General features: G+C 43.9%; 1 protein-coding gene across 7 annotated transcripts in view; it reads left to right on the top strand.

Annotated features, from left to right (window-relative positions):
- The window catches only part of FAM13C (family with sequence similarity 13 member C), a 76,081-nt gene that overhangs the window by 26,479 nt on the left and 23,659 nt on the right, over positions 1-25,943 (top strand). For 3 of the 7 annotated variants that reach the window (XM_028729310.2, XM_028729307.2, XM_077930571.1), the window contains exons 2-6: positions 618-674; positions 3,538-3,718; positions 9,661-9,782; positions 11,075-11,138; positions 22,771-22,924. In XM_028729310.2, coding sequence (XP_028585143.1) covers positions 3,644-3,718; positions 9,661-9,782; positions 11,075-11,138; positions 22,771-22,924 — 415 coding nt within the window. In that variant the 5' untranslated portion in view covers positions 618-674; positions 3,538-3,643. The remainder of the gene's footprint in view (positions 1-617; positions 675-3,537; positions 3,719-9,660; positions 9,783-11,074; positions 11,139-22,770; positions 22,925-25,943) is intronic. The other 4 variants (XM_077930572.1, XM_077930573.1, XM_028729309.2 and 1 more) reach the window with 3 other exon arrangements.

Raw genomic sequence — 25,943 nt, forward strand, 5'->3', positions numbered from 1 at the left:
GGGGTGATGGCGGCTGCCATTGCTTCTAACTCAGTGGAAATGTCTACTAGGCAGGCATGAGAATGCTGAAGTGAAAATTATTTATGCATTTTTGTGTTCTTGCGTGTTTGCCATTATTTTCTTTTGGGTTTCCACGTGAAAAGTTCCTATAGGACTGGGACAATCCCAAACTCCATAGACCAGATGTGAGGAACCTTTGGGTCTCCAGGTGTTGCTGAATGACAGCTCCCATTATCCCTAGCCATTGGCCATGCTTGCTAGGGTGGATGGAAATTTCACAATAGCAGTGGGTTTGTACAGCACAAAGCTGAAGTAATTCCCTCCCAAGAGAAACTCCTGAGAGGCATAGGATTAGGTGCTGGACCTTCTTACAGTCCTCCTATGGGTAAGGAGTGCAGGCACAGGATAAAATTGGTGTGATTGTTTTATACAGGCTTTATTTAGAGCGTATGAAAATGAGCATCTGTATTTATCAGAACAGCGTTTGTGACCTAACCTGTCTGGTCTTGTGACTGCAATAAAGACTGATTGATTATGACCTAAGAATGAACATATTAGCTACTTGAAAAAGACCCAAGTAGAAGAAATCCAATAATTATTTTATATCCATTTTCAAGGTGTGGCGAGGATACAGAGTCTGTACATGAAGACCAAACAGCCAGTTCCCTCCACAGGTATCTTGCTATTGTGTTTTATAAAAGGAAATAAAATGCAGCAGGCAGATCTCTTTTTTAATTTATCTTAGGGATTTTTCAAGAACCACTTTCTTAGGAATTGCAAACAAAGCATAAATTATTACCAGACAGCAACTCCATAGCTGACCGGAGACTTAAACAGAGGCCTAAACACAATTCTATAAATGTAGGGCAACAATGGTGATAAACTTTATGATAAATACTGGGTTCAGTATCCCCTTACCTCAGCCCACTATTATCCACTAAATGTGAGGCAAATTTTCAGATTTTAGCTTGGGCCAAAAATACCCTGAGGAATTTTGCCTAGAATAAAACTTTGCCTAGAACCTGTGAAATCTCTGAGTTTAGTTTCATATGTCTTTAGTAAAAACCTCTGCAAATGAAGGGTCATTACCTTGGGAGTTATCAGATAATACTGGGTCGAAAAGAGAGAGAAACAATATTACGTTCAGATGTTTTCTATGAAAGTAGAATTAGATGCGAGAGAAAGGTATTTGTGAGGACAGGCTATGCTTGCCAGGTTCACAAATTATTACAGGAAGTTCTTTTGGAATTATCCAGTATTTCCCTGAAAATGGCTCAAGGACACATGATGTTAAACTGTTAATGCTGAGACGGTCGTATCCTGGTCAGTTGCTGGGATGGGAGACTGCTTAAGGGCCACATGCAAGACGACGTGAGTCTTCTGTAATAGTAGTGGTCTGTGCTTTCCCTTCAAAAAACAAAATGTTTAGGGGTACTCTCATTTTGACTCAAGACAATCACCATTTTATAGTTCAAATCGGGGAAAATAAATACACCAAATGGACAAAAGTACAGAGATTCACAAAATGTTTAGGGGTGTGCGTACCTCTGCATCCCCGCAGAAAAAAGCACTAGTAGTGGTATATAAGTTTTGTAAATATCTGTACAGTTTATCTCCCATTAAGCAAAAGCTGGTAAAGTCTTGGGGCCTGCTAGGTCTTGAGAAAAGCTCTTCTTTTGTAGTCTCAGGCAGATGACAAAACCGAGAGATTTATCACGTATTTGGTGGGACATGCTACATGTTTAGTGTGCTGTGGTTAACAGCCCGAGGCCCTAGAACCGTGTGTTGCCCTTACTCTAACTATTTGCCACCCCCAGCTTCGTTTCTAAAGTCCTCTCTTTGTGATCAGTTCCAGAGGTGGTTTTAGGGTAGCATGGCCAGTGCGGTTACACTGGGAGCCACAACAATGCCATATAATGGAACATGAGAAGTGGGGGTGGGGTGGGGCAAAGTTTAGTGTCACACAGGGTGCCACAGAAATTTGAGAGCCCAAAGTCCACCACTGTCAGTTCAGACATTTTCCCCCAGTAGCCTGCTAAGTGAGGAGGGGAGATGGAGAGAGATAGAAGGGGTTGGCAGAAAGCCAGTGAGAGAGGATGACCTCACCAACAGTTCACATGTGGCTCTGGACAGATTGCCCCTCCACAAAAAGGAAGGGAAAAGTCCAATTTGCTCACCCCTAAGTTAAAAGCAGAAGGGATGGGGTGGCGCTGTGGGTTAAACCACAGAGCCCAGGACTTGCCAATCAGAAGGTCGGTGGTTTGAATCTCCGCGACGGGGTGAGCTCCTGTTGCTCGGTCCCAGCTCCTGCCAACCTAGCAGTTCGAAAGCACGTCAAAGTGCAAGTAGATAAATAGGTACCACTCTGGTGGGAAGGTAAATGGCATTTCCGTGCGCTGCTCTGGTTTGCCAGAAGCGGCTTAGTCATGCTGGCCACATGACCCGGAAGCTGTACGCCAGCTCCCTCGGCCAATAAAGCAAGATGAGCGCCGCAACCCCAGAGTCAGTCACGACTGGACCTAATGGTCAGGGGTACCTTTACCTTTACCTAAGTTAAAAGCAGGTGGCGCTGTGGTCTAAACCACAGAGCCTAGGGCTTGCTGATCAGAAGGTCGGCAGCTTGAATCCCTACAACGGGGTGAGCTCCCGTCGCTTGGTCCCTGCTCCTGCCAACCTAGCAGTTCGAAAGCACATCAAAGTGCAAGTAGATAAATAGGTACCACTCCGGTGGGAAGGTAAACAGCGTTTTTATGCGCTGCTCTGGTTCGCCAGAAGCGGCTTAGTCATGCTGGCCACATGACCTGGAAGCTGTCTGTGGACAAATGCCGGCTAGAGCAAGATGAGCGCGCAACCCTAGAGTCTGCAACTGGACCTAACGGTCAGGGGTACCTTTACCTTTAAGTTAAAAGCAGCACAGCTGAAGTATATGCTTGAAATGCAAAGGCCACAGATTCAGTTCCTAGCATCTCCAGCTAAAAGGCTCCAACAGCAAGTGTTGGGGGAGGCCGACTGCCTGAGACCCTGGAAAGCTGTTGCCAATCACGTTAGACAGACCGTAGTACTGGACCACAGGCACGAGCTGTCAGACCTAATACAGAAACATAGAATTGTAGAGTCGGAAGGGACCATGCGGGTCATCTAGTCCAACCGCCTGCAATGCAGTGATATTTTGCCCGATGTGGGGCTCGAATCCACGACTCTGAGATTAAGAGTTTTTGGCTTTACCAACTGAGCTATCCCAGCATAGGAACGACCTGGTATAAAGCAGCTTCTAAAGTATTAGAGGCCTAAAGTATGGCCTGATTAAGCAAACGCAACCATCTCACTTTTCAGCAATATTTTTTGTAGTTTTAAAAATGTTACATTTGTACGTAGCTCGGCCCTGGAATGTTAATTAAATAGGAGAAAAGGGGGGGGGAAGCGGGGGGTCTAAATAAAAGTAATCTAAAAATAAATTGTGAGCATGATGTCTTGAGCATTACATTTCTTGCTCACCCGTCACGGTGCCTTTTAAAATTTGCTTTTATTTTCTTCTAGAGATGAAAACAAGGAAAACCACCCAGACAAAGCTATAGTCTTAGAGGAAAACCAGGCAGTGTTCCAAGATACCCAGACACCCTGTGATGGCACATTGAGGGTTGGAATGGGGAACTTAAAATCCAGAAAGCCCACATCCATTTCAAAACCAGAAAATGGGAAAAACCGTGAAGAAAGTCAGGTAATAATAAGCTCTCCTATTTGCGCTATAACTGTATGACGATAGAAGAAATGCCGTTTAAATGCAAAGTGGCGGCATTTTTAATCATTTGGGCAACTGGCTTCCACTGGTTATCAGGGTCGTGTACGTAAGCGATAGGGCCACCAGCCACATTTCCGCTCAACCCACAGGTCATCTGGGAGATAGACTGGAGTCGCTGCACCTCTACAGAATGTGCGACAAAATAGCCCAGCCCAGCCCATGTAGCTCTAGGCTTCCCAGCTGTGTGATTGGTCACAGCCCTTTCCTGTCTCCCTATAGTATTTCCCCTTCCTCTAAGCAGGTTTGTCTGTGCCATAGATTGGGCGATGTGCATCTACGGTGGACATGTGTCCTACTTTATAGAGGACAGTTGTCCACCTGAAGGCCAGGTGAAAGGAAAAGTTCAAAGTCTTACCCAAGTCCAGCTTGGAGAAGTTGCTTTTCGAAATTTAATGCTTGGATATCAGACTGAGCAGGCACACAGGCAGCAGGCACCCCCCACCATTGAAATTATATTATTTATTTCTAAATTTGCATGCACACAGGCAAATTAGCACGCACACAAATTTGATGCAAATAAGCTGTTTCCTTGGTCCTCTTTTTTTTGGTAATGCAAATGGCTGCCCTGTTTCAGACTCTGCTGTCCCTCATCTGCTCTGACTTCGCTTACTAAAGGCTTACTAAAGGCTGCCTGGAACTGTCCCTTGGCCGCCCTTGATCCTTAGTTAGATGTTTTCCCCCGACCACCTAATTGTCTGTGGCCCAATCCTGCAGATACCCAGATTTTGCTCCTGTCTTCCCCAGGGATATTGAGCCCCATCTCCCCCCAATCTGTGTGATTGGGCAATCCCGTGCACACCTACCAGGGAGTAACTCTCATGGAACTCAATGATATTTTCAAGTAACACGAGTTGGATTGAGGTGTGTAATATTTCCACTATCATTAAGACCAACTCCAAGGAAGGGCAGTGCAAGGTCAGTTCAAGGACAATAAATTGTCCTGGGCTTTTACTAGCTGTGCAAAGCATTCAAGTCAGGATGGTGGCCCTTTGGTGGATGCATTGGGTGCCAACTTTTTTGGGTGTGTGTGTGTGAATTATTTGTACCCATTTATGGGACCTTTATGTCAAGCTAGGATTACTCCTACATATGACTAGGGAGCGATGGGATCGGATGAAGCCCTGAGCTGGTGGGGTTGCTGGCAAGGCCTTAAGATGTCTCAAGCTGGTGGGGCTAGAATTGTGAATCGGGGGTTTTTCTTTAGTCCTTCATGGTCTGGGAGGTTTGGCAATTGGCATGTGTGTGTTCTGCATCTAGTTTGCTATGCAGCTCAAGTGTGGAGAGTGCTGTTGTACTTTGTGGGTTTCTTATAGGCTTCTCACTTGGTTGGCCATTGGGAGAATAGGATGTTGGAAGACATTAACCTTTTATCTGATCCAGCAGGGCTTTTCTTATGTTCTTAAATGCATTGTACCTTCACGATATTTTGTCACAGTGCTATATTGAAAACCAGTTGATGTTCCATCTTGGTATTTTTTTTAATGGTTCAGATTAGTATAGTCATTAATGGCAAATGCTACAATATATTTTCATGGAACTGAGATAGGATTACTCCAGCACAGAGTACACACTACCTATTACGGTTGATCTGCAATAGCAATCAAACATGTTTTTAATTTATTAATTTAATTTATATATCGCCTTTCCACAAGCAAAAAGTGCCCAGGGTGGCTAGCAAAAATGAAACAGACCCAAAGAAAACAAGCATGGTAAAATATATCCTAACAAAACCAGAGCAGATAAAAACAAGCCAATGAATTCGTAGCTAATCAAAACCAGCAAAATCTTCTATTAGCTTGATCAGTTTCCTTTGTACAGACTCTCACTTCAGATGGATCTCCTTTGTGTGCAGGCTCCTTTTGTTCTCATATCCCTCTTGGGCCAATAGGGCTTCCTCTTCCATGGAAGTATAAGGGCAAGCCCTTTATCATGTGCGAGATGTGCTCTTAAAAAACCCTATGTCTGCATGGATTCACTTAAGACTACAGTATTTCTATTTGAAGTCTGCTGGATGAAAAGCAACCGTGGAATTTGTAGGATGAAACTGAGGTGTTAGAAGGCAATGCGTATCGTCCTCCAATTGCACATGTATCATATGCATGGATATAAATATGGATAACGAAATGATTCACTCTTAGATCCTTAATTGGCACAGAGATGAACTTCTAAAATGATACTAAACTCCTTGGTTTAAAAAGGAGAGCAAAACAGAATTTGTTAATTTTTGTCCTAATTGCTAGGATGGAGCGCTAAGAAAGTACAGATCTTCAAAGGTGAAGATACTAAGAACCTCTGTTTGAAAGAATATACATAGTTTGATTTAATTTAGGTGGCTGGTGGTTTCCAAACCCTGAACAACTCAACATTTAGGATATGTTTTTAATCATGTGAGGCTGCAGTCCTAGTCCCACTTACTTGGGGGCAAGCCCCCCCCGAGCTCAGTGAGACTTACTTTGAGTAGACGTGTAAGGGATAGCTCTGTAAGTCAGAGGATTAAGGAAAGGACAGGTAACCTCACTGTAAGGAGGTTTAGAAAGTCTGAAAGGCACATGAAGAAGGGCTTCAGATTATGATCTCAGGTTCCAAGTAGGTTCATACGGAGAGCATTGGTGCTTGAGGTATTGTGGTCCTGAGCCATTTAAGGCTTTATAATTATTATTAGGGATGCGGGTGGCGCTGTGGGTAAAAGCCTCAGCGCCTAGGGCTTGCCGATTGAAAGGTCGGCGGTTTGAATCCCCGCGGCGGGCTGCGCTCCCGTTGCTCGGTCCCAGCGCCTGCCAACCTAGCAGTTCGAAAGCACCCCCAGGTGCAAGTAGATAAATAGGGACCGCTTACTGGCGGGAAGGTAAACGGTGTTTCCGTGTGCTTGCCAGATGCAGCTTTGTCACGCTGGCCACGTGACCCGGAAGTGTCTCCGGACAGCGCTGGCCCCTGGCCTCTTAAGTGAGATGGGCGCACAACCCCAGAGTCTGTCAAGACTGGCCCGTACGGGCAGGGGTACCTTTACCTTTACCTTTTAATTATTATTATTATTTATAAGTCAAAACCAGCACTTTGAATTGGGCCCGAAAACTAATTGATAGCCAAGGCAGTTGGATCAAAATCTGTATCTGTACTCAGTGTATTGCATTCTACCAAATAGAGATTATTATGAGATATATATGACGCAAACAGCTATATCGGGACCATAACTATATAAAATAAGTCTACTCCCAGTCACACCGCTCCATTATTCATTGGATGAATGCAGTGTGTGTGCATAAGATAACATCTGAATTGGGGAAATCTGTGTTTTGTGTCAATCAGTGCGTCTGATTTCCTTCAGCCTTGGACTTCGACTATAGAATTTTCTAATACTGGACTTAAGGGATGCACAAAACCCCATGAAGCAGCTATGCTAGCACGTCCCTGGGAGTCATGGTTGATCTGCAGCTTGCATGTTACCCAAGCAATTCCATTGATTAGTCATATTGATTAACACTTTCAGCCCGACAAATAAAAGATCAGCTATGGACGGAGGGGTGAAAGTCAAGCGCTCACCTCTTTATTTCAAGGGCATGCTATTTGGCATGCAGCGTTAAACCCTTTTAAGTGGGAACCGTTGCAGGCTGGAGTACAATTGATTTGATGTGAATGTGAGCTCGGGAACAAAGATCGTTGCAACTTTGATGTGCTTCACGGTTTATTTTGTCTGGGTCAGTGAATTTGGCAATTTGTAGTGTAAGCACCTCAGGGCAGGGACTTGTCTGTTGGCTGCTGTGTAGAACACCATGGAAGCTGATCATGTGAAGGACCATTTAAATATGTAAATAAATAGCAGCAGTTGCTTAGTGTGGTAGGCCTGAGATGCAGAAGTCCCTGAGAAATGATCACATGCCATATGAACGGCTAGGGTGGGGATGACGACTTCCCTCCAGAAATAGAGCCTTGGGAGGTCTCCTTTCTTAATCCTTACCGTTAGACTAATGTATTGGGCTGTACTGGCTCCCAGCCTCTAAGCACAACAGCTATCTCTAGCTAATTTCCTGTCTACAACAATAAAATATGTTCTCCTGAATTAAAAGAAAAATACGCAGTGGGAAGCAATCGCGCGTTAAGATCTGGTCTCTGATCAAACAAATCCTGGCTTGTGAAGGAAACAAAACTGCTGTGATCTATGGTTTCTCCAAACCTCATGGGTGTGTGTTTGTAAGATCCACAAAATAATGTTGCAGTATCTTGCTTTCTGACAGTGTGTTGCCAAGAGGCCTTGCCATGAGACTATCTCCTTTGTGTGTTGCCTCAGAAAGTCAGAGGCTTCGTTATCACCAACAGTGGTACAGGTATATATATCACTTCAGGCTGGCAGACCCTCAAAGTGTCCCCATTTTCCAGGGACAGTCCTGGATTTACAGAAGCTGACCCAGTTTCTGCTGTTATCTCGGAATGGCCTGCTTTTCCTTAGGACGTCCTTTTTTTTCATTGGAGAAATGTTGGAGGGTATGGAATAGAAGTGGGGCTCACATGATAATATGCTCCGATAATAATAAACAAGCAAGCAAGCAAACAATTAGAATAGTTGATCATAACAAAAGTAACCATGGTTAATAATAACAGTAGATAACAACAACAGCAATCATAAAAACAACAACAATGATCCATGCACATAGAAATCTAGCATACAGGGTGAGGCCAGAGCTGCCTGTTTTCTTGAGAGCTGATTTTCTCTGTATAAATAAGTGTGTGTGACAGCAACAGAGCAAGAAAGCATTTGGTTACCAGCGTTGTGAAATGGTGCAGCCCAGACATGGGTTTTTAATCACCTCATTGAGAATTAGTATTGAGCAGGAAATTTTGACCCTGGCTCAAAATGTGCTGATATTTAACCTAATTGAACACATTGAACATAAAAGTCTCAGTCTCCTTTGGGCTTCAACTTTGGAGTTATGTTGACAAACTCTGGATTCCCCTTTCCAGCTCTTCTTCCTAGGCTGCTTGTGTCCCTTGCTGTTCTCTTCCCCTTAAGCTCCTGCTTCTTCAGTCACCAGCTGAGCTATAGGCCAGCCAATGGCAGCTGGGCAATCTCCTGCCTGCCCTTGCTTCTCTATGGCATTAAAACAACCCCATTATGGACAGAAACCTTAACCCTACCACCAGAAACACTTGGTGCACCACAAAACCGGTTTTCAAACTGCGCCGAGGAACTTAGAGGTTCATTGGAAAGCTGATAGTTCCTGAGCTGGAAACTCTGTAATGGTGGGTAAGCTTTTCAGAAATTCATTTGTCCTCTTTGGTCCTCCTTCCCTTTCAAGTGCACAACTATGTAGGGTAATGATGGGGTGTTTCTGATCTAAGGTATGCTCACGTCCTATGGAGCAACGGTGAGGTCCAACAGGTGTGGCCAGCACCCTCTCATGTATATTTTCACACATATAACGGGGGTTCTGTAGCAGATGAGTCAATGTGGGAAGGACACCTTCAAGATGAAGAGTGTTAAAAAAAGCAACAACAATTCATTACAATATAGGTAGCCTGAAACAGAAGCTGGGTGGCTTCAGACAAAATCTCCTTTAAAATGAGAAAGTGACAGAGAGTTACAATAATAGCACTGATACTGCATGCAGGTGTGTCTTGGGGACTCTTCCCCACTCCACCTGTCCTCATTACAATCTTTGCATCAGGTTGCTGCCATTGCATCGAGACAACGTTTAGTACAGTCCCTTCTTGGGCCCCTCATTTCTCCTCCCCTTCTCCAGATGAGCTTTGATTACACACTTACATCCCCCCCCCACCTCCCAAAATAGACAGCTGACACCAGTCCGGCCACTGTTTACTTGAGTGGGTTGCATTTGTCGATTTGTTTGCTTGCTTGTTTATTGCAGGAGATGGGAAATGCATTGCCGTGGCTCTCCGACTGTCAGAGGAAAACGGGAACGCCGGCTAATGATTACACCGAGAACGTGGCATTCAGATACCAGGAAACCGTCATCAAGTTTCAACCCAGGTATTCTCTTCCAAGTAAACAAATCTTGTTCACTTCTGTTTAACTCTAAATCAGGGCGGACACCTGCACTTCTCTGTTTGCAAGCTGGCATAACTTGTTATCCACTCAGTCAGACACAGCCAGCCAGCCAGCCATGGTTGGTGCTCCCTTGGGTGCCTAACACTTTTTTCCAGTCTCAGACAGGCAGCAAAAACCGATTTATTGAGCCCCCTGTGGGCTAACCCATACATGGCTGCTGGATCATAAATTTTGCAGGTCTGCTCCCATCAGAAACAAGGTTTTGGAAAAAGAAAAAACACAGCTGAAAGATGAAATTCTATGCTAAGGTAACCCAAGTTCTTTGTTTAGAAAACCTGAATTCAGCAACCTTGGAAATTATGCTTCATTATTTTCTCTCATAGAAGCTAATTGAAAGCACTTACTTCTGTGGTAAGAGTAAGCACAGTCTGTGCAACTGATAGGCACTTCGCTAATGAAAACAAATGTGTTATTTTTTGCTCAGTTTCCTAATAAAAACAAATGTGTTATTTTTGCTCAGTTCTTTGTATTCTTACTAACCGTGACAAACAACTGCTTTTGCTCAAGTGGGAATTAATCTCACACTTATTTGGATAACTATCTTATAATTCCACCACCTTGTCAAAATTGGTAACTATTTCAAAGACAAATTGGATCGAGTTTCAAATTTTTCAAGACATTCTAAAGTTCAAACCAGTCTCTATGCCATTCACACAAGTACCAGTTGTGTGAATCTTTCTTTTTTCTTTCTTAGTCTACCTAGTGCACCACAAGACCAACTATCTGGGTTGGGGCCCTGGCACAGGAAGATTAAGGTGGTTTATCCATTTGCTGCAGTACCAGTCTAGATCAAGGGCCCCACAACTGCTATTTGAAATGTGGGGAAATCCTCCTAATAGTGTCAGTGGAAACTTTCCACTCAGTGCTGACAAGCAGGCAGCAGGGGTCTGATCTGGATTGGGAATGCCACACGGAGCTCTCTGCATGCTTTTTACGCTAAAAAGTCACTCGCTTAATTGCCATCATTGTGTGGTTCATGTCTAGTTTGGGCCTTAGAAAAAAGGAAAACTAGGTGGCATTCTTAACAGTGCCACAGTGGGTTCTCCTCCTGTAGTGTGTGGCTTTGTGACACATGCAAGCACACACAAAGATACATGTGTAAGCTGAATTGGCTCTCCATCTTTCTCCAGTCCTTGTTCTTGAGGTGGGCAGTCCACCTTTAAAAGCACTTCAAAGTGGCACCTACAATTACCCTCCCAATTTTCATGTTGCAGGACAGATCAGAGTGCATTCATTTCACCAAAGGATGGCACTGAACATTTCCAGAACTTCAGTGAGGTAAGTTTATCAGTGACCTTAAAAGCCTGCTATAGGATGCTGTGGGCATCTTTATTTAAGGAAGTAAAAGAGACAAAGGGCCGGTTTGCACTTGCATGCCCCCCATGCGTCCCTTTATGACTGTACGGATAATCTGTTAGAGACGAGTGATGGGAAGCACCTTTGCCAGAGATCTTGGAGAGCTGCTTTCAGATATAGATAATAATGGGCTAGATAGACAAATAGTCTTACTTGGCATAATGCAGCACTCTCTCCCCCCCCCCCCCCCCAATCTCATTTATTTATTTATTTATTTATTTATTTATTTATTAATTATTTATAACTTAACCTTCACCTGTACAGCTAAAAGGGCAGGAACAGGACATAAACAAGTAACAACCAAAGTATACAAGAGACAACAAAGCCTTATACTATGCACCATCAAAACAAGCAAACACAGCTTAAAAATAGCAGGGAAGGCTAAACCGTCACCAGCACGAAAACCTTAAAAGTCCTGTGCAAACGAATATAAGTATTAACCAGGGGCCAACATGGTAACAATGTCAGTTCTAGTTATGAGGAGGGTGTTCCACAGAGAAGCAGTAGTGACCGGTGGGGCAGTGTGGGTACCAGTCTGTTGCTGTCCTGGCTACCCAACACCACAGGCCACTGTTGCTTACTGAGAGGAAGAAGGGAGAGGGATGAGGCCCGGGCAGCTTGTTGTGGTGCGACAGGTGGTGGTGGAACCAGTCCAACACTCCTGTAACTGGTGCCAGGCTCTTCACACCCTGCCCCTTCCCTCTTGGTCGGTGGCTGTGGCCTGCAGTGCTAGGAAGCCAGGAGAACAAGACTCTCTTCCCCATCACTATGTAGCAAGCCATCTCCAAGCATCCTCTGAAGAACTCAGAGACATGAGCAGGCTGGTATAGGGAGAGCCACACTTCCAGGCGTTTGGGTCCCAGATAGCGGTTCAAATGGTCAGATTTCAGTGAGCTTGGTTCACGCTTTCATTGTCAGTCAAATTATAAAGAGGGCAAGGGATGTGCATGCATGTATGAATAGGCCTAATTTATTTGAAGGCATTTGCTTCAAAACACTTAATTCTGGAGTACGTGTGGTAGTCCTGAAAGGACGCAGGAGCTCTGCATTATGATCTGAATGTACATGTACTTAGTAAAGAGTAAAGGCCATCACTGACAGCATTGCCTTTCTTACATGCATTGGAACATTCCAGAGATTTGCATCATAGCTGCTTACTCCTTTAGCCTAGTGATCGGTGTCCGTACAAATTATTTTGTTTTGTGCTGCTTATATGTCTGTCAGCTACAAAGGCTGATCAGTAAAGGGAGGGTCAAAAAGAGCCACTTCCTCTTCATCAGGCAGTCACTGTGGATAGTAATTGGCTAGTAGAATGCTCTTCTTACTCTTGAGAGCCAGCTCTGTATTAAGCTCAGTGAGTAAGCAGAAAGCTTGGTGGCAAGTGTGGCAATTGGTTAGCAGTTGAGATGGTGGCACTGCTACTCTGAAGAAATTGGGGAGAAACTTTGGGCTCATCCATTCCCCAGCCACTCTGGGTGGCTCCCAATCAAGTGTTAAAAACAATACAGCATTAAATATTAAAAACTTCCCTAAACAGGGCTGCCTTCAGATGTCTTTTAAAGATAGGATAGTTGCTTATTTCCTTCACATCTGAAGGGAGGGTGCGCCACAGGGTGGGTGCCACTACCGAGAAGGCCCTCTGTCTGGTTCCCTGTAACCTCACTTCTCGCAATGAGGGAACCGCCAGAAGGCCCTCGGCGCTGGATCTCAATGTCCGGACTGAACGATGGGGGTGGAGATGCTCCTTCAGGTATACAGGACCGAGGCCGTTTAGGGCTTTAAAGGTCAGCACCAACACTTTGAATTGTGCTCGGAAACATACTGGGAGCTAATGCAGATCTCTCAGGACCGGTGTTATGTGGTACCGGCGGCCACTCCCAGTCACCAGTCTAGCTGCCGCATTTTGGATTAATGGCAGTTTCTGGGTCACCTTCAAAGGTAGCCCCATGTAGAGGATGCACCACTCTGGTGAGACAGTCTGCGGGCAGGTAGGGTCTTAGCCTGCATACCAGGTGGAGCTGGTAGACAGCCGCCCTGGACACAGAATTAACCTGTGCCTCCATGGACAGCTGTGAGTCCAAAATGACTCCCAGGCTGCGCACCTGGTCCTTCAGGGGCACAGTTACCCCATTCAGGACCAGGGAATCCCCCACACCCGCCAGCCCCCTGTCCCCCCAAAACAGTACTTCTGTCTTGTCAGGATTCAACCTCAATCTGTTAACCGCCATCCATCCTCCAATGGCAATCTGTGGAACCACCCAATTGCTATTTGGTCCGATTCAGTAGTAGACCATGGGTTTCTCCAGGCGACAGTGGCAGGTCAAAGAGAAGTGCGGACAAGCCCTTCTTTGCACTCCTGTAACTTGGTTGCCCTTGCGCTGTTTTAAATGACATGTGGTTCAGAATTAGTCCTGGGATGGCCTCCTTTTGTGACATTACGCACCATACAAACCATGTGTTATGCGTTGCCATGCCACCCACCTCGTGACACGCATGCAGATAAATTAGCTGCCACTACTTGTTTATGGTTCTGGTTTGGTTCTATTCTGAAAACTGAGATGCCTTTGAAAATCAGAAGCATTTGTAAGCTTAGAGCATTGTAAAGGTACAAGGGCAAGATTGCTCAAGGTAGACGAGAGACCTTGTTAAGCTGGGGGGAGGACGTGCAGATCTTATGTGCTGATAATAGCAGAGCGTAGAAGAACAAAAGAGGCAAAACTATAATGAAAGAAAATCAAGACTAGCGACTAGCAAAATAGTAGGATCAAAATGTGTTGCTGAAGAGTAAATCTGAGAAGCTTTTAAAAACATAATGATAAGATTGCCTACTTGATCAGGCAGTGGGAAACATATTAGGCCAAGAGGATATAACTGAGCGAATTTATGCTCTGATGATCATAACAGTTTACTACTGTTGCCCTGGGCAAGACTACCATCATGAAGGAGGTTGACTAAAGGCATATTTGCACCAGATTCAGCATTGTGGCAAGCATGCATAATAAAATAGGAGTGATCTGGCACAACAGAACCCTGCTCTAGATTTGCCCTGCCTGTAATGCAGTTGTGGGCGCAGGACCACTATGGGCCAAAGCAGCACTTCTCAAACTTCTTTTTTATAGGACACACCACCTTCCCCCCACCTTTTGGTTCCCCCCCTCAAAAAAGCATATAGGTAACTCATATTTTAAAAAGGTACTCTCTAGTGCAACGAATGAGAAAAAATAAAATACACCGCCCCCTTCAGCACTGAGTTCATAACTAACACCAAACCAGGTATGTATTATGAAAATTATGTGGCCTTCGCAGGCCATGCTACACAGAAGGGCCCCCTTAACTGGTACATTTTATAAAAAGGAATAATTAGTAGAATGTACTAGCACCGTATTATGAAAATCACTGGCCCTAGGCCAGGACCTTAATGCTAGTTTGATAGTCTGACTTTGACCATCATCATCACCATCGTAAAAAATAAATCAAGTTCAGGGCCAAGTATAAATATCCTTAGCTGTTGCCGACCTTTCCATTGAGCCCCTAAATGGAGCTTGTTGACCACCAGGGATATACTTTGAGAACCTTTGGGCTCAAAAGTTTGGGGTATATAGACTGCAGGTGCATCTCTACCCTCAAAAGCCTCTGCTTTAAATGGAGAGGTCCCTGTGGCACCACAGTACGTCCCTTACCCTAGACATTGAGCTTGAGCAGAAAAATCCAAACCATGCACCATGGTAACTTAAATTCAGTGCCAAGAAAATCTTTATAGTTCTGCAACTTGTATAACACATGCAGCATTCTGGGCTTGCTGGTATTTCTCAGCACCAAATAAAAATGTATTTCATGTTGTGAGAAATCGGCAAATGCAAAACAAACGTTCAGTTATCAACCTTAGAAATTGTGGGGAAAGGGCAGATTCATAGATGCCTATATTTCTTTAAGGGTACAGCAAAACCGGGTGGTAAGGAAATTCAGAAACACTCCACTTTTATGAATGTGTTGTTATATGTGTAGCTTAATGGTAGTGGATAAATTTGTAGTCTAGGTTATGAGCACAGAAGCATGGAATGCAAAATTGAATTAATGAAACACTTCATTAAAAAAAAATAGCACACTTGCTTGGTTTATATACTTCATGGGGGCAAAGCACTATCCAAGAGTATTGAAATCCATCTTGTAATAGCTAGAAGTCTTATTCTTTCTCCCTTCTCTAACATCTGGTGTTTTGCCAGGCAGCGTCCACCCACTTTCAAGCTATCTTAAGGGCCGGAAACATCCGTTTTAAAAAAAGAAGTGAAAGCTTATGATTTCTTACTGCTTGCGTCTGTACCCAGCACAAGTCCTGTGCTTAGGTAGTGTAATTGCAGAATACATCCTGCCTTGACAATGATGCTTCTGCACCCAGTTCCGCAGACTCTCGCAATATTGCTTTGCAAGCACTTAAATGGAACAAAGAGTTTCGGATGAAATATAAGTCAAAATGATGCCTTTGAAAAGAGCGTGATTGCTGCCACAGTTCTGCTTGTGAATCATATTCTGACGTGCATTAAGTGAACGAGTTGCCTTCAAGAGTCCACTCTTGCAATTTAGTATACTGCGGAGCCTTTCCCTGCTTTATTTGGATCCGCCTTTCCGTTTGGTCTGTTGTTTACTGGGATCAGTAGTTGAAGTCCAGAAATGTTATAGTCTAAATGAGCTGTCTGCTAGACAGAAGAATCACGTGGAGTGGCTTAGACTGGAGACAAGGTGCAGCTCATTAAGCCATTGATAGCAATCCAAGATTGAAGGCCAAGTGCACAAATAATTCAGATGAGTGGCTTCACACAGTTGCACCAAGAATGTAGGGCCAGGGATGTAGTGGTAAATTTGGAAGTGTAAGCCCTCATCCTGACAGCCCACATAGCCACACCCCCAAAGAGCATCTGAAAGCAGTGTTGATCTCTGTGGATTTGTTGGCAGTCAAGAGAGTAACAAATGCCTCATTCTCTGACGTCCTCTATGCTAATCTGTCACAACGAAAGTCAGAAGCTGAAGGTCTTGTTATCCACTCAGTCGCTTGCGAGAGCAAGGAGGGCCTGTCAGTTACCCTCAGCTCTCTGACAGATGACAGAATTGCTACTGCTGTGTTTGTGTGGGGAAAGTCCTGGAGCTGTGCTTTGCTGTGTCCATCCTCCTCCATGCTGCCGATGCATCGTTTGTTGGTTTGTGTACAACAAGCCGTTAGGTGGCTTGGAAACTGTGGTCGTTTCAAAAATGGAATATATGGAGGTCTGGCAAGGGGCTTGGATAGCTGAGTAAAGGGTGCAGTCCCAACCATGTCTGCTCAGAAGTCAATCCCACTGAATTCTATGAATTCAAAGGAGCATACTCTCAGGTAAAAGGGGTTAGGATTGCAGCCCAGGTTGCATATACAGTCATACCTTGGTTTTCAAACAGCTTAGTTCTTGAATGTTTTGGCTCCCGAACACCGCAAACCCAGAAGTGACTGTTCCGGTTTGCAAACTATTTTTGGAAGCCGAAAGTCCGATGCGGCTTCCGATTGGTTGCAGGAGCTCTGGAGGGCCAGAGTTTCTCTACCAGTGTTGCAGTGTGACCAAAAGACACAACCCAGGCTGGGTCTTCGAAAGTAAAGGGGCAGGGCTACGGAGATGGACATCAGTTCAATTTACAAAGCCCCCCCCATTAAGTTCTGTTGGGGGAAAATAAGGTGGTTCTGTGTGAGGAGATGCACTGCCCCTCCAGAGGTCCTTGCCATAAACAGGTTCTTCATCGCCCATCAGCAAGAGGGACATTTCTTTAGTAAATAAGGAAAAATAGCTATAGCCCTTATGCCATGCCCGAATAAAACAATTTCTGCATAGCTGGTTCAGCAGTGGCCTGTAACAAACAAAACACGAGTCTCTTTGTGTTTCACCACTGTTGGTTTGTTCTGCGCACAAAGGAAATGGCTGACTGGAAATGGCAGTGTGTTTTCTCCCCCTCCTTTTCCCATCTTAACAGATGTTGACAGTTTCCTTGTTTATCACATATAAAAACCATAGCAATTTATTTCTGGATAAATAGAGGTAGGCAAAGATGTGTTCTCTTTGATGTCTCTCCCCCCCCCCCTCGCACTCCCAACAACCAACACCTAAATAGACTCTGAATCTACCACCTTCCTTCTTTTGAAATGTTGCTTTCCTTGAAAGGATGCTGTGTGTGTGTGTGTGTGTGTGTGTGTGTGTGTGTGTGTGTTTAAAGTAAAGCCTAATGTTTAATAAAAGCCTAGTGACTAGGAATAGAAATGGCCCTTTCATTGTTACGTATTTCATTGTGTGCTGACTTTATTAAAAAAACACACCATTTGATTAAACTTGGCTTTCTGAGGTCCTTCCAAAGGCTTCCGTATTCAGCCTACATAGAAAGAGTCAGTGTGAGTCCAGTTTGAGCCTGGAAGGGAGATATATTATTATTATTAATTTATTTAGCACCGTATATGCAAATGAACAGGTGTGACAGCTCCCTTTCCAAAGAGGCCTGCTATCTAAAACAGACACATGGAAACAACACTGTGCAAATGAGAGAAGAACATGTTGTATTTTCTATTACATGCCCTTTTGCTTAGGTCACACACACACTATATATTTACAGCCCCTCCAAGAATCTTGGGAACTGTATTTTACTCATCACAGAGCTGCAATCCCCAGCACCCTTAACAGACTACAGTTCCCAAGATTCTTTGGGGGGCAGCAGAAGTCACGTGCCTTAAATGTGTTTTACATGTATGGTGTGGATGTGACCTTAGTTGCAGAAAGATACAGGGAGTAGGAGGTTGACCCAAAGGCTTCCTTGAAATGGTGGGTTTTGAGGATGGTTTAAAGGAAATAAGAGACATGAGAGGCAGCGAGGGAAAATGGGTGGAGCCATTTCAGGAAGCAGGAGACATTTGGAAGCCATGAGTGGTAGTGATGAATGAGTGAAAGGAGGTGTCAAAGCTAGGGATGGGTGACAAATTCAATTCAGTTCACATTTAAAGGTGAGCGTACCTCATTCACATTTCCCAAAACAATAGGACAACAAAAATACAGTCATTCTTTGACATCCACACTCCTCTGAATTTTGCAGTGCACTTCTCCTGCCAAGCAATATACTAAAAAATGCATCCCTTCATTTTTTGGAGTGTACATAGAAATGGATATATTGTTGTAAATACCGCAGAGGACATTATATTAAGAAAACTGCTCTGTCAATATATGAATGTAAGGCAAAATTGCACACAAACATATTTATATTAGGAGATACCCACACTAAAGGGCTGACGAATTTTCCTGAGGACCGCAAACTGCGGTGGAAATGTGAAGAACCTAATTTAAGATTTGAAAAAATATATATCTAGAAACCAAAATAAAACATTTTTAAAGACCTGCAATCTTAAGCACACATATTGGCTGTGGGATATTGGCTGAATGCTGTGGGACCTGCTTCTGAACAAACACACATAGTAGGACTGTGCTGTAAGAGTCATAAAGAAAGCAGAATTTTGCTACAAGTGACTTTCCCCCTCCATAGTGCTGCAGTGAGGGGAAGAGTTGTACCTGGTAGATTTTTGTCTTGTGCACAGCTCCTTAAACGTAGTTCCCCTCAAGGTCTGGAGCTGCCAACTTTTATCAGCGAATCAGGGCAGGAGGAGGAATGATATGTCTTGCCAATGGCTGCAAGTGATTGATATTGAAGCTTTGGGTTGAGAGGCGCCATTCCTCTGAATACCGTTTTCTAGGAAATAGCAGGAGAATGCAATTGTGGCCATGCTATGCTTGATGGCTTCCCAGAGGCATCTGACGTTCTGCTGTGGGAAATGCCATGCTAGACTGGAGATGCCTTTAGTTGATCCAGCAAGACCCTTCTTACGTTCTTAATGCTGTTGTGGCTCAGGCATATGAAGTAAATGTGTACATTAGGAGAATGGCTTATTTTCCAGGGGTTCACCTTTGGAACAGCTTTCCTCCACCTTTCGATAGCACTTCATTGGCACATCCCCCTGAAAAAAGGAAACAGTAAGAAATGAGAGATTTCAGACTTGACGCTTTGCAGTTATTTATATTGGTTCTGTATGCCAAGTCGCTATCAAGGTCATGTTTAAAAATATATTTTTTAAAAATATATTTTTATTTCAAATCCCTCAACGGTAGCTGGAAATCTGCTGGAAACCTCATGCCTGCAACAGATGGGGAAAATATATATTTAGAGCTGATTTAATTTTTCTAAAAATGAGTATATTACAGGATCGGCATTGCTAAAAACAGCACTGACCACCCAGTTTTTAACACACTAGTCTGCTTGGGCAGTTTTGTACCATAGTTAGTAATGAGTGCCAGCTGTTAATTATGGAACATATATATATATATGTAGGATTATTCTAAATTGAGATTTATTTTCCTCTTGATGAAGGAGTTAATTGTTTCTGTCTGGTCAGCCAAACGAGAGAGATATTTCAGACATATCCTGCTTATTCTCTTGATGCCTCCCAGGGCAGTGATGTACAAACTGTTCTGGGGAGCTCTATGGTTTGTAAGAAGTTTAGCGGGGATTTCCAATGGGAAGATCAGTAGAGAAACATCCCAGAAAGACTGCTCCATCAATCCCCATTTGAACATCCTCACTTGCAGTATTACGACTGCAGGACTGCCCTTGCTGGTTTCTCTACACATCACCCATTGGAGGGGAGAGATCTGAAGTGGTGTGCGTTCTCTCAATGGGTGGGTTCCTTGCATGACTTAGAACTCCGCACTATATGGGTTCAAAGTCACATAGGAAGCAACGCTCCCCACAAACAGATGGTGTTGGAGAGAGGTTAGGGGTCAGTGACCACAACCCCAGTTACCAACCAATCCCCTTTTCTGGGTGCCCTCATCACCAGAAGTTAGTTTGGAGGGTGGGGAGGGGAAAGGGCATTTTTGGCTGTGGTACCCACTTAAAGGAGCTCCCCACAGAAACCCAACTAGTGCCTAAATTAATACTATTTATATTCCAGATGGCAGGTTTTTTTCTCCTTCACCTAAGCATTTTTATATGCCTGTTGTCTTTGTCCATGGAGTTTTCTTGGCAGGGATACTGGAATGGCTTGCCGGTTCCTGCTCCAAGTGGATCACGTTTGGTCAAAACTCTCCACTATGACCTGTCCATCTTGGGTGGCCCTGCACAGCATAGCTTCTCTGAGTTATTCAAGCCCTTTCGCCACAGCAAGGCAGTGATCCATGAAGAAGCATTTTAGGTTATGCTGTGGATTTACCCTCTGTAGATTGTGTTGCGTTGCTTCAAATTTTGCTGCTGGGTTGTTAGTTATTTTACAGCAATGCACCCTGCCCTGGAAACAATGCCCTCCCTGCCTGATGAAAGGCAACATAGAAGTTCTTGAAACAAAATGAATTAAATCATTTAACCCTCCTATGAGCCAAAAGCCACCCTGTATCTCTGGATGAGGGAAGTTCTAATGCTGAATGTTCTGGCCTTGCCTTCTTCCTGTCTGCCTCTGCTGGATGGGTGACGGTGCAATGTCTTTTGTGTAGAATGCAGTTTGGTTTGTTCAGTTCTTCCCGGTGCAGAGAAGGGGCACAAGTTATTTGCCTGAGGAGGAGGAGGAGATATTTGCAGGACAAGTGGTTCATGCAGAAACCCAGAAGCTAAACTCCTGTGAGGGTGTGCATTTGTCACTCTTGCACACTCTAAAAGTTAAACCTTCCCCCACCCCACCCCACAAGAAGAATATATGAAGTGTCTCTTCCAGCTTTGATTCAGAAAACACCTGGCAGTTATCAGAAGTCTGAAAAACATTGGTGTAGGGTAGGGATGGATGAATCTTATCAATGTTGGTTTCTCTTGGTTTCTCATTTTTCCATTCTTAAATCCAGTTCTCCACATTTCTCCAGCAATTTGCATTAAAAAAAGAATCATTAAAATTTACCGGTGCTTTAGTGTGAATTTCTCCTAATAAACACATTTTAATGCAATTTTCATTCATATAACACGTCTCTGCAAACATTTTCCACTAATGTAACAACACATTTTTGCACATTTTCACTAAAATCTGCATTTTCATATATACTTTCTCAAGATACACACATTTTTGCATACACTGTTTAGTGATAGAACTGTATCACAAAATTCTGAGAAGTGTGAATTTCTAATGATACCTGGGTTTCGGTTCACATAAGGGTCAGGAAATGCAGATTAGGTGATTTCTCATTATAATGCAAACAAAATTGAACTCTAGCTGAGGGTATATTTGCATACAGTGTAAGAGGTTTTCGGTTCGGATAAAGAAATTGCTGGATTGAGCTCCTGTATCCCTCTCCCTGGGCTGTCACTTGCCTGTCTGCAGTGTAAGAGCCAATGTGGTATAGTGGTTAGATTGCTGGATGAGGGCCTTGGGAGACAAGGGTTCAAGCCCCCGCTCAGCTGTGAAGCTCCCTGGGTGACCTTGGGTCAGTCACTGTCTTTCAGCTTAACTTTTCTGATAGGGTTTTTGTGAGTGTAAAATTGGGAAGCCAAGAACTGTGGTTGCTACCTTGAGCTCTGTAGAGGAGAGTTGGGGTATGAATGCAAATCAATCAATCAATCAATCAATCAATCAAATTAAAATCAAATGTAAGCTGTAGAAATATGAGGTCACACATTTTTGGAGCCATGCTCGTTTATGCCTTAGCGTTGACAAGCTCTTCTTATTTTGCTTTATCTTGGATTGTTACCTGCTCAGAGGGTATGAACTCTTTTGCATTCTACCCTGTATTTGGGGGTGGGGGGAGAAATTGTACTTTCATGGCCTACACACGGACTTCCGTCACCTCCTCAGTCCATGAATGATTAGGACTGTGGGAATGCTTGCATCCCAGCAAGATGCTTGTGTCAGATTACGCGGCTAGAATATTGCACTCTGTATTCAAGACTGGGAATGAGAAATGGATCAAGCGTGAAACAGGAGCTGGAGGAGCTGCTAAGAGATAAAGAGCCTTTGCCGTCATTGATTTGTTTGCAGCGAATGACAAAGATCTGTTAATTTTGCCCTGGCGCAGGATGGGAAATGAAAAGCCAATCCTCTGCTCAAAAAAAGAAAAAAAGACGGGGAAAAAAAGAGGAGTCTAGAAATGTAACCCTTTACTTTCTGCAATGTGTTGCAAAATATGCTATGGAGGGATTTTATTCTCCTCCTTTTTTATGAATGGAAAAGGGGGAGGGGCTTAATGCCACCAGGCCCTGCAATCAGCACAACCTGTGAAATCCTTACATGGCATTTTTTGCTCCGAGAGCAAAGCCTCCAGCTTCTCAGACTGGCTTTCAGGAACAAATCTTTTCTTCTTTTTTGCTGATGAGATGATCTTTCCCTTGTGTCATAAATAATCCAGATCAGTTAAATAGATGGAGGAAACGAAGGCGCATAAGGAGTATGGCATGTCTAAGCAGTTAATTCACTTTCCCTGAGCTGCGAGGAGGAGCAGCCTTTCCTGCAGACAGCCCCAAGGAGCTGAAGGCTTGATCCTTGCCATTCCCTCGCTCTCCATCTATCCCAATGTTCTGTTTTTGCCTGCAGAATTCTTTGCTGAAGCTGCAAGCCCTTGAAACTGACCTCTGCTCTGCATTTCTGCCGAACCAGGAAGAAACACCACAGCTGCCGGCTTCAAAAGACCCAGTCGCTTCATCGATCCCAACCAGCAGTGTGCAAGTTGATGGGGAGAGTTGTGGAGGTAAGAGAAGGTCTTTGTTAATGGGCTGTCCTTGTTTCTGATTATAGAGGCAACTCAGTGGCATACATCTTGACTTAATAAATTGCAGCCCCCCCTTCAAACAGCACAGAGGGCTGAGGCATAATTTGGGGGCACAAGTGTTATTTATTATTATTATTATTGATTGAATAAAAGTTAATACAGTCATACACACACACATGTGACTGTGAGAGGAGAAATGAAGGAAAGCCAAATGCCATTTTGTGTGTTTTGATTCATATAAATACTGATTACTTTGGGGAAGAGCACTGTCTTAAATTTGGCCAGTTTCTTCATTTTCACACAAAATTGGTTTTTGTAGGTTTCCAGCCATTTCACTTCTGATTATGTTCTACTGTTAGGATTGTGCTAACATGTTCTCTTTTTCAGTGACTGTTAGTCTGTTGCCTGTCCAACACACACACTCGCACACTTTTGCCAGGCCATTGTTGATTTCCCCATTCTGTTATTGATTGCAGATTGATTGCCTGAGCAGAGCAAGTGGAAGACTTAAAAGCCACACATTAATTTTCATCACCAATGACTTGCTCATCAAACACACTCTTTTTTTGTGTGCATCCTTTTTTTGTTCATTCCTCCCCTTTCTTCTCTCGCTCAAAATCAACTGTTGGAAATAAATGGATTTGAAGCTTGGGATTCTTTTCTGTCAATTCAGAGCTTGTAATCACGCAGATGGCATGAGATGGATTCCTGGGTTCAGGCAGAAGGCAAATCACTGTGCATGAAAGTGGGTCATAGTTAGCAAGACCAGCATAGCAAGCAGATGAGTTATAGGCAAGCTTAAAATCTGCAGACCGTGTGTGGTCTCCATTAAGGCAAATGGGTCAGTATTACATGGCCTAATCCCAAGGTAATTTTTATAGATAAATAAAGTGACTGTAGCAAAAGAGCTTATTTCAAAAGCTTTTTATTCTCGGTCATTTTGCAAAGGCTAACCCATCTCTTTCTAAGAATCTCTCAAATTAGTTTGGCAGTTCTACCTTTTGAGATGCATTTCACATCCTTAAAAGCCGCTGGTGCAAAAACTCTATAGCTCTCAAGGGCTAGAGAGATCCTCATTAGACGTGCCCCAATTAAGGCAAAGAAAGGAAGATGCATCCAGCTGCTTCCATCAGTATCCTTTATTTTGTCTTGGTTTAAGATATATAAAAGAGACCCAAGCCACTCTGCTTTTAAAATTGCTGAGTAGATCAATTTGGGGTGAAAGAAAGAAGCCACCGTCCTCCATGTTCAAGGTCGGCCTTCCTCTGATATGGCAAAATTCAGTCCACGCACCAGGCATAGCCAATGTAATGCTGCCCAGATGTTGGACCATAGCTCTAACTATTGGCCATGCTGACTGGGGATGATGGGAGTTGTAGTTCAACAACATTTGGAGGGTAGGCTGTTGGCTGCTCCAGAACACACACATTCAAAAGCAGCCAATGCACATCTCCCCTGAATTCGTTCTCTCGTGTCAATGAGGATCATTGTTCCAGGGCTAGGACATTTGTAAGTTATTCTTACACCCGCAACTCCCCTGCACTTCCCTGTTTTGAGAATTGTGGACTTCTCTTGTTCATGAGCTAGGAAGCACAGATCTCACTGGAAAAGCTTTGCATCAAAGTTCAGGATATATAAAATAAAGGAAAATAACCTCAATCTTGATCTTTGTATATTTGGAGCATAACAAAATGGCTTGTGGCCATTGTGCTGAGGGAGTTGATTTCACCCTAGGCCTTTGTTTGCCAATTGAACCAAACTTAGGGCCGAGCCATTAAACCAGTTAAGAAAAGCCACGTGAATATACAAAAGCGAGGGTACAATATTCGTCATAAGAAGCCAACTCCTCCCTTTGCCCCAACTTGATTAGCCTTGCCTTAGTACAGAGCTGCACAGCTTGCAAATGATCTTGTTGTTCAGTTACCAGTCACGTATGCTTGGTTTCGCTTCCAGCCTGGTTCTGCAATAACAGGGCGGTTGTCAGACTCGCCGGCAGGTCATTGTGTGTGGCTGGCAGGGTGAATTCAACCATGTGGGGAGCCTGTTGTGGAAGACCTGCTTTCTCTGTACATGTTCTGACCACAAACCTATTTGAAGAAGCAGATTCATGGCTGGAGCATATGATAAGCTTCCATAAAATATTACCTGTGTTGACTGACTCTGTGGGGCAACTGCTTTTGTCCCACCCCACAGAGCGGTTTAAAGTGGTTGCCATGCAGCATCTACATTGTGTACAGCTCACAGCAACTATTCTGCAGTTGGAACTCCACAACCTCTGGAGGGCCACAGGTTAGCCACAAGTGGATTGTAACTCCACAATCACATGTGCTGGTGAAACTCAACACCCCTTTCTTGGGACTGCAGAAACAGGAGAGGTGTCCCATTCTGGCTTATCTGGTGAGCTGCCTTTGGCTACAGAGGATTAGAAGCTGAGCAGGCAAAATAAAAGTTCTTACCTGAGAATGCATGTAAAGCAGAGCACAGCACACAATGCAGCAAGGTTGCCTTGTCAGACAAATGAGTGTCTGTCTGTGGACCCTCTTCTGGACCGAACCCTGCACAGGTGCAAAGGTACTACTGGGTAGGAAACTGCAATGCTGCTTACACTGTGGTTCCTTGCTGAACTTGGGCGTTCAAATGTATTGAAGCACATACGTGTGCATAACCACAGTGCTATCAGCTTTGTGTGTGTCGAAAGGGGGGTTGATTCCAAGTACCCTCTTTTTCCTTCTCCCTCTCCCTCTCCACCTTTGAATGACCAAACTGAAATGTGGAGCACCTGTTTGGTGGAGAGAATAGCAATAATCTCCGGATTCAGGCCTCCATGATGTGTTGTTCTGTAATGTCAGTATTGTGTCCCTGTTATTTCCTATGCATAGTGTACAAACTGCTCCTACAGGTCTTAGCTCACTTATCTCTCGTCTCAGGTGTATGGATCTCTTTATGATTAAACACACAAGCATAGTTTCCCAGGAAAATGCATATGCACCCCAAGTGT

The sequence above is a fragment of the Podarcis muralis genome, chromosome 6 (assembly GCF_964188315.1).
Source record: "Podarcis muralis chromosome 6, rPodMur119.hap1.1, whole genome shotgun sequence".
Lineage (NCBI taxonomy): Eukaryota > Metazoa > Chordata > Lepidosauria > Squamata > Lacertidae > Podarcis > Podarcis muralis.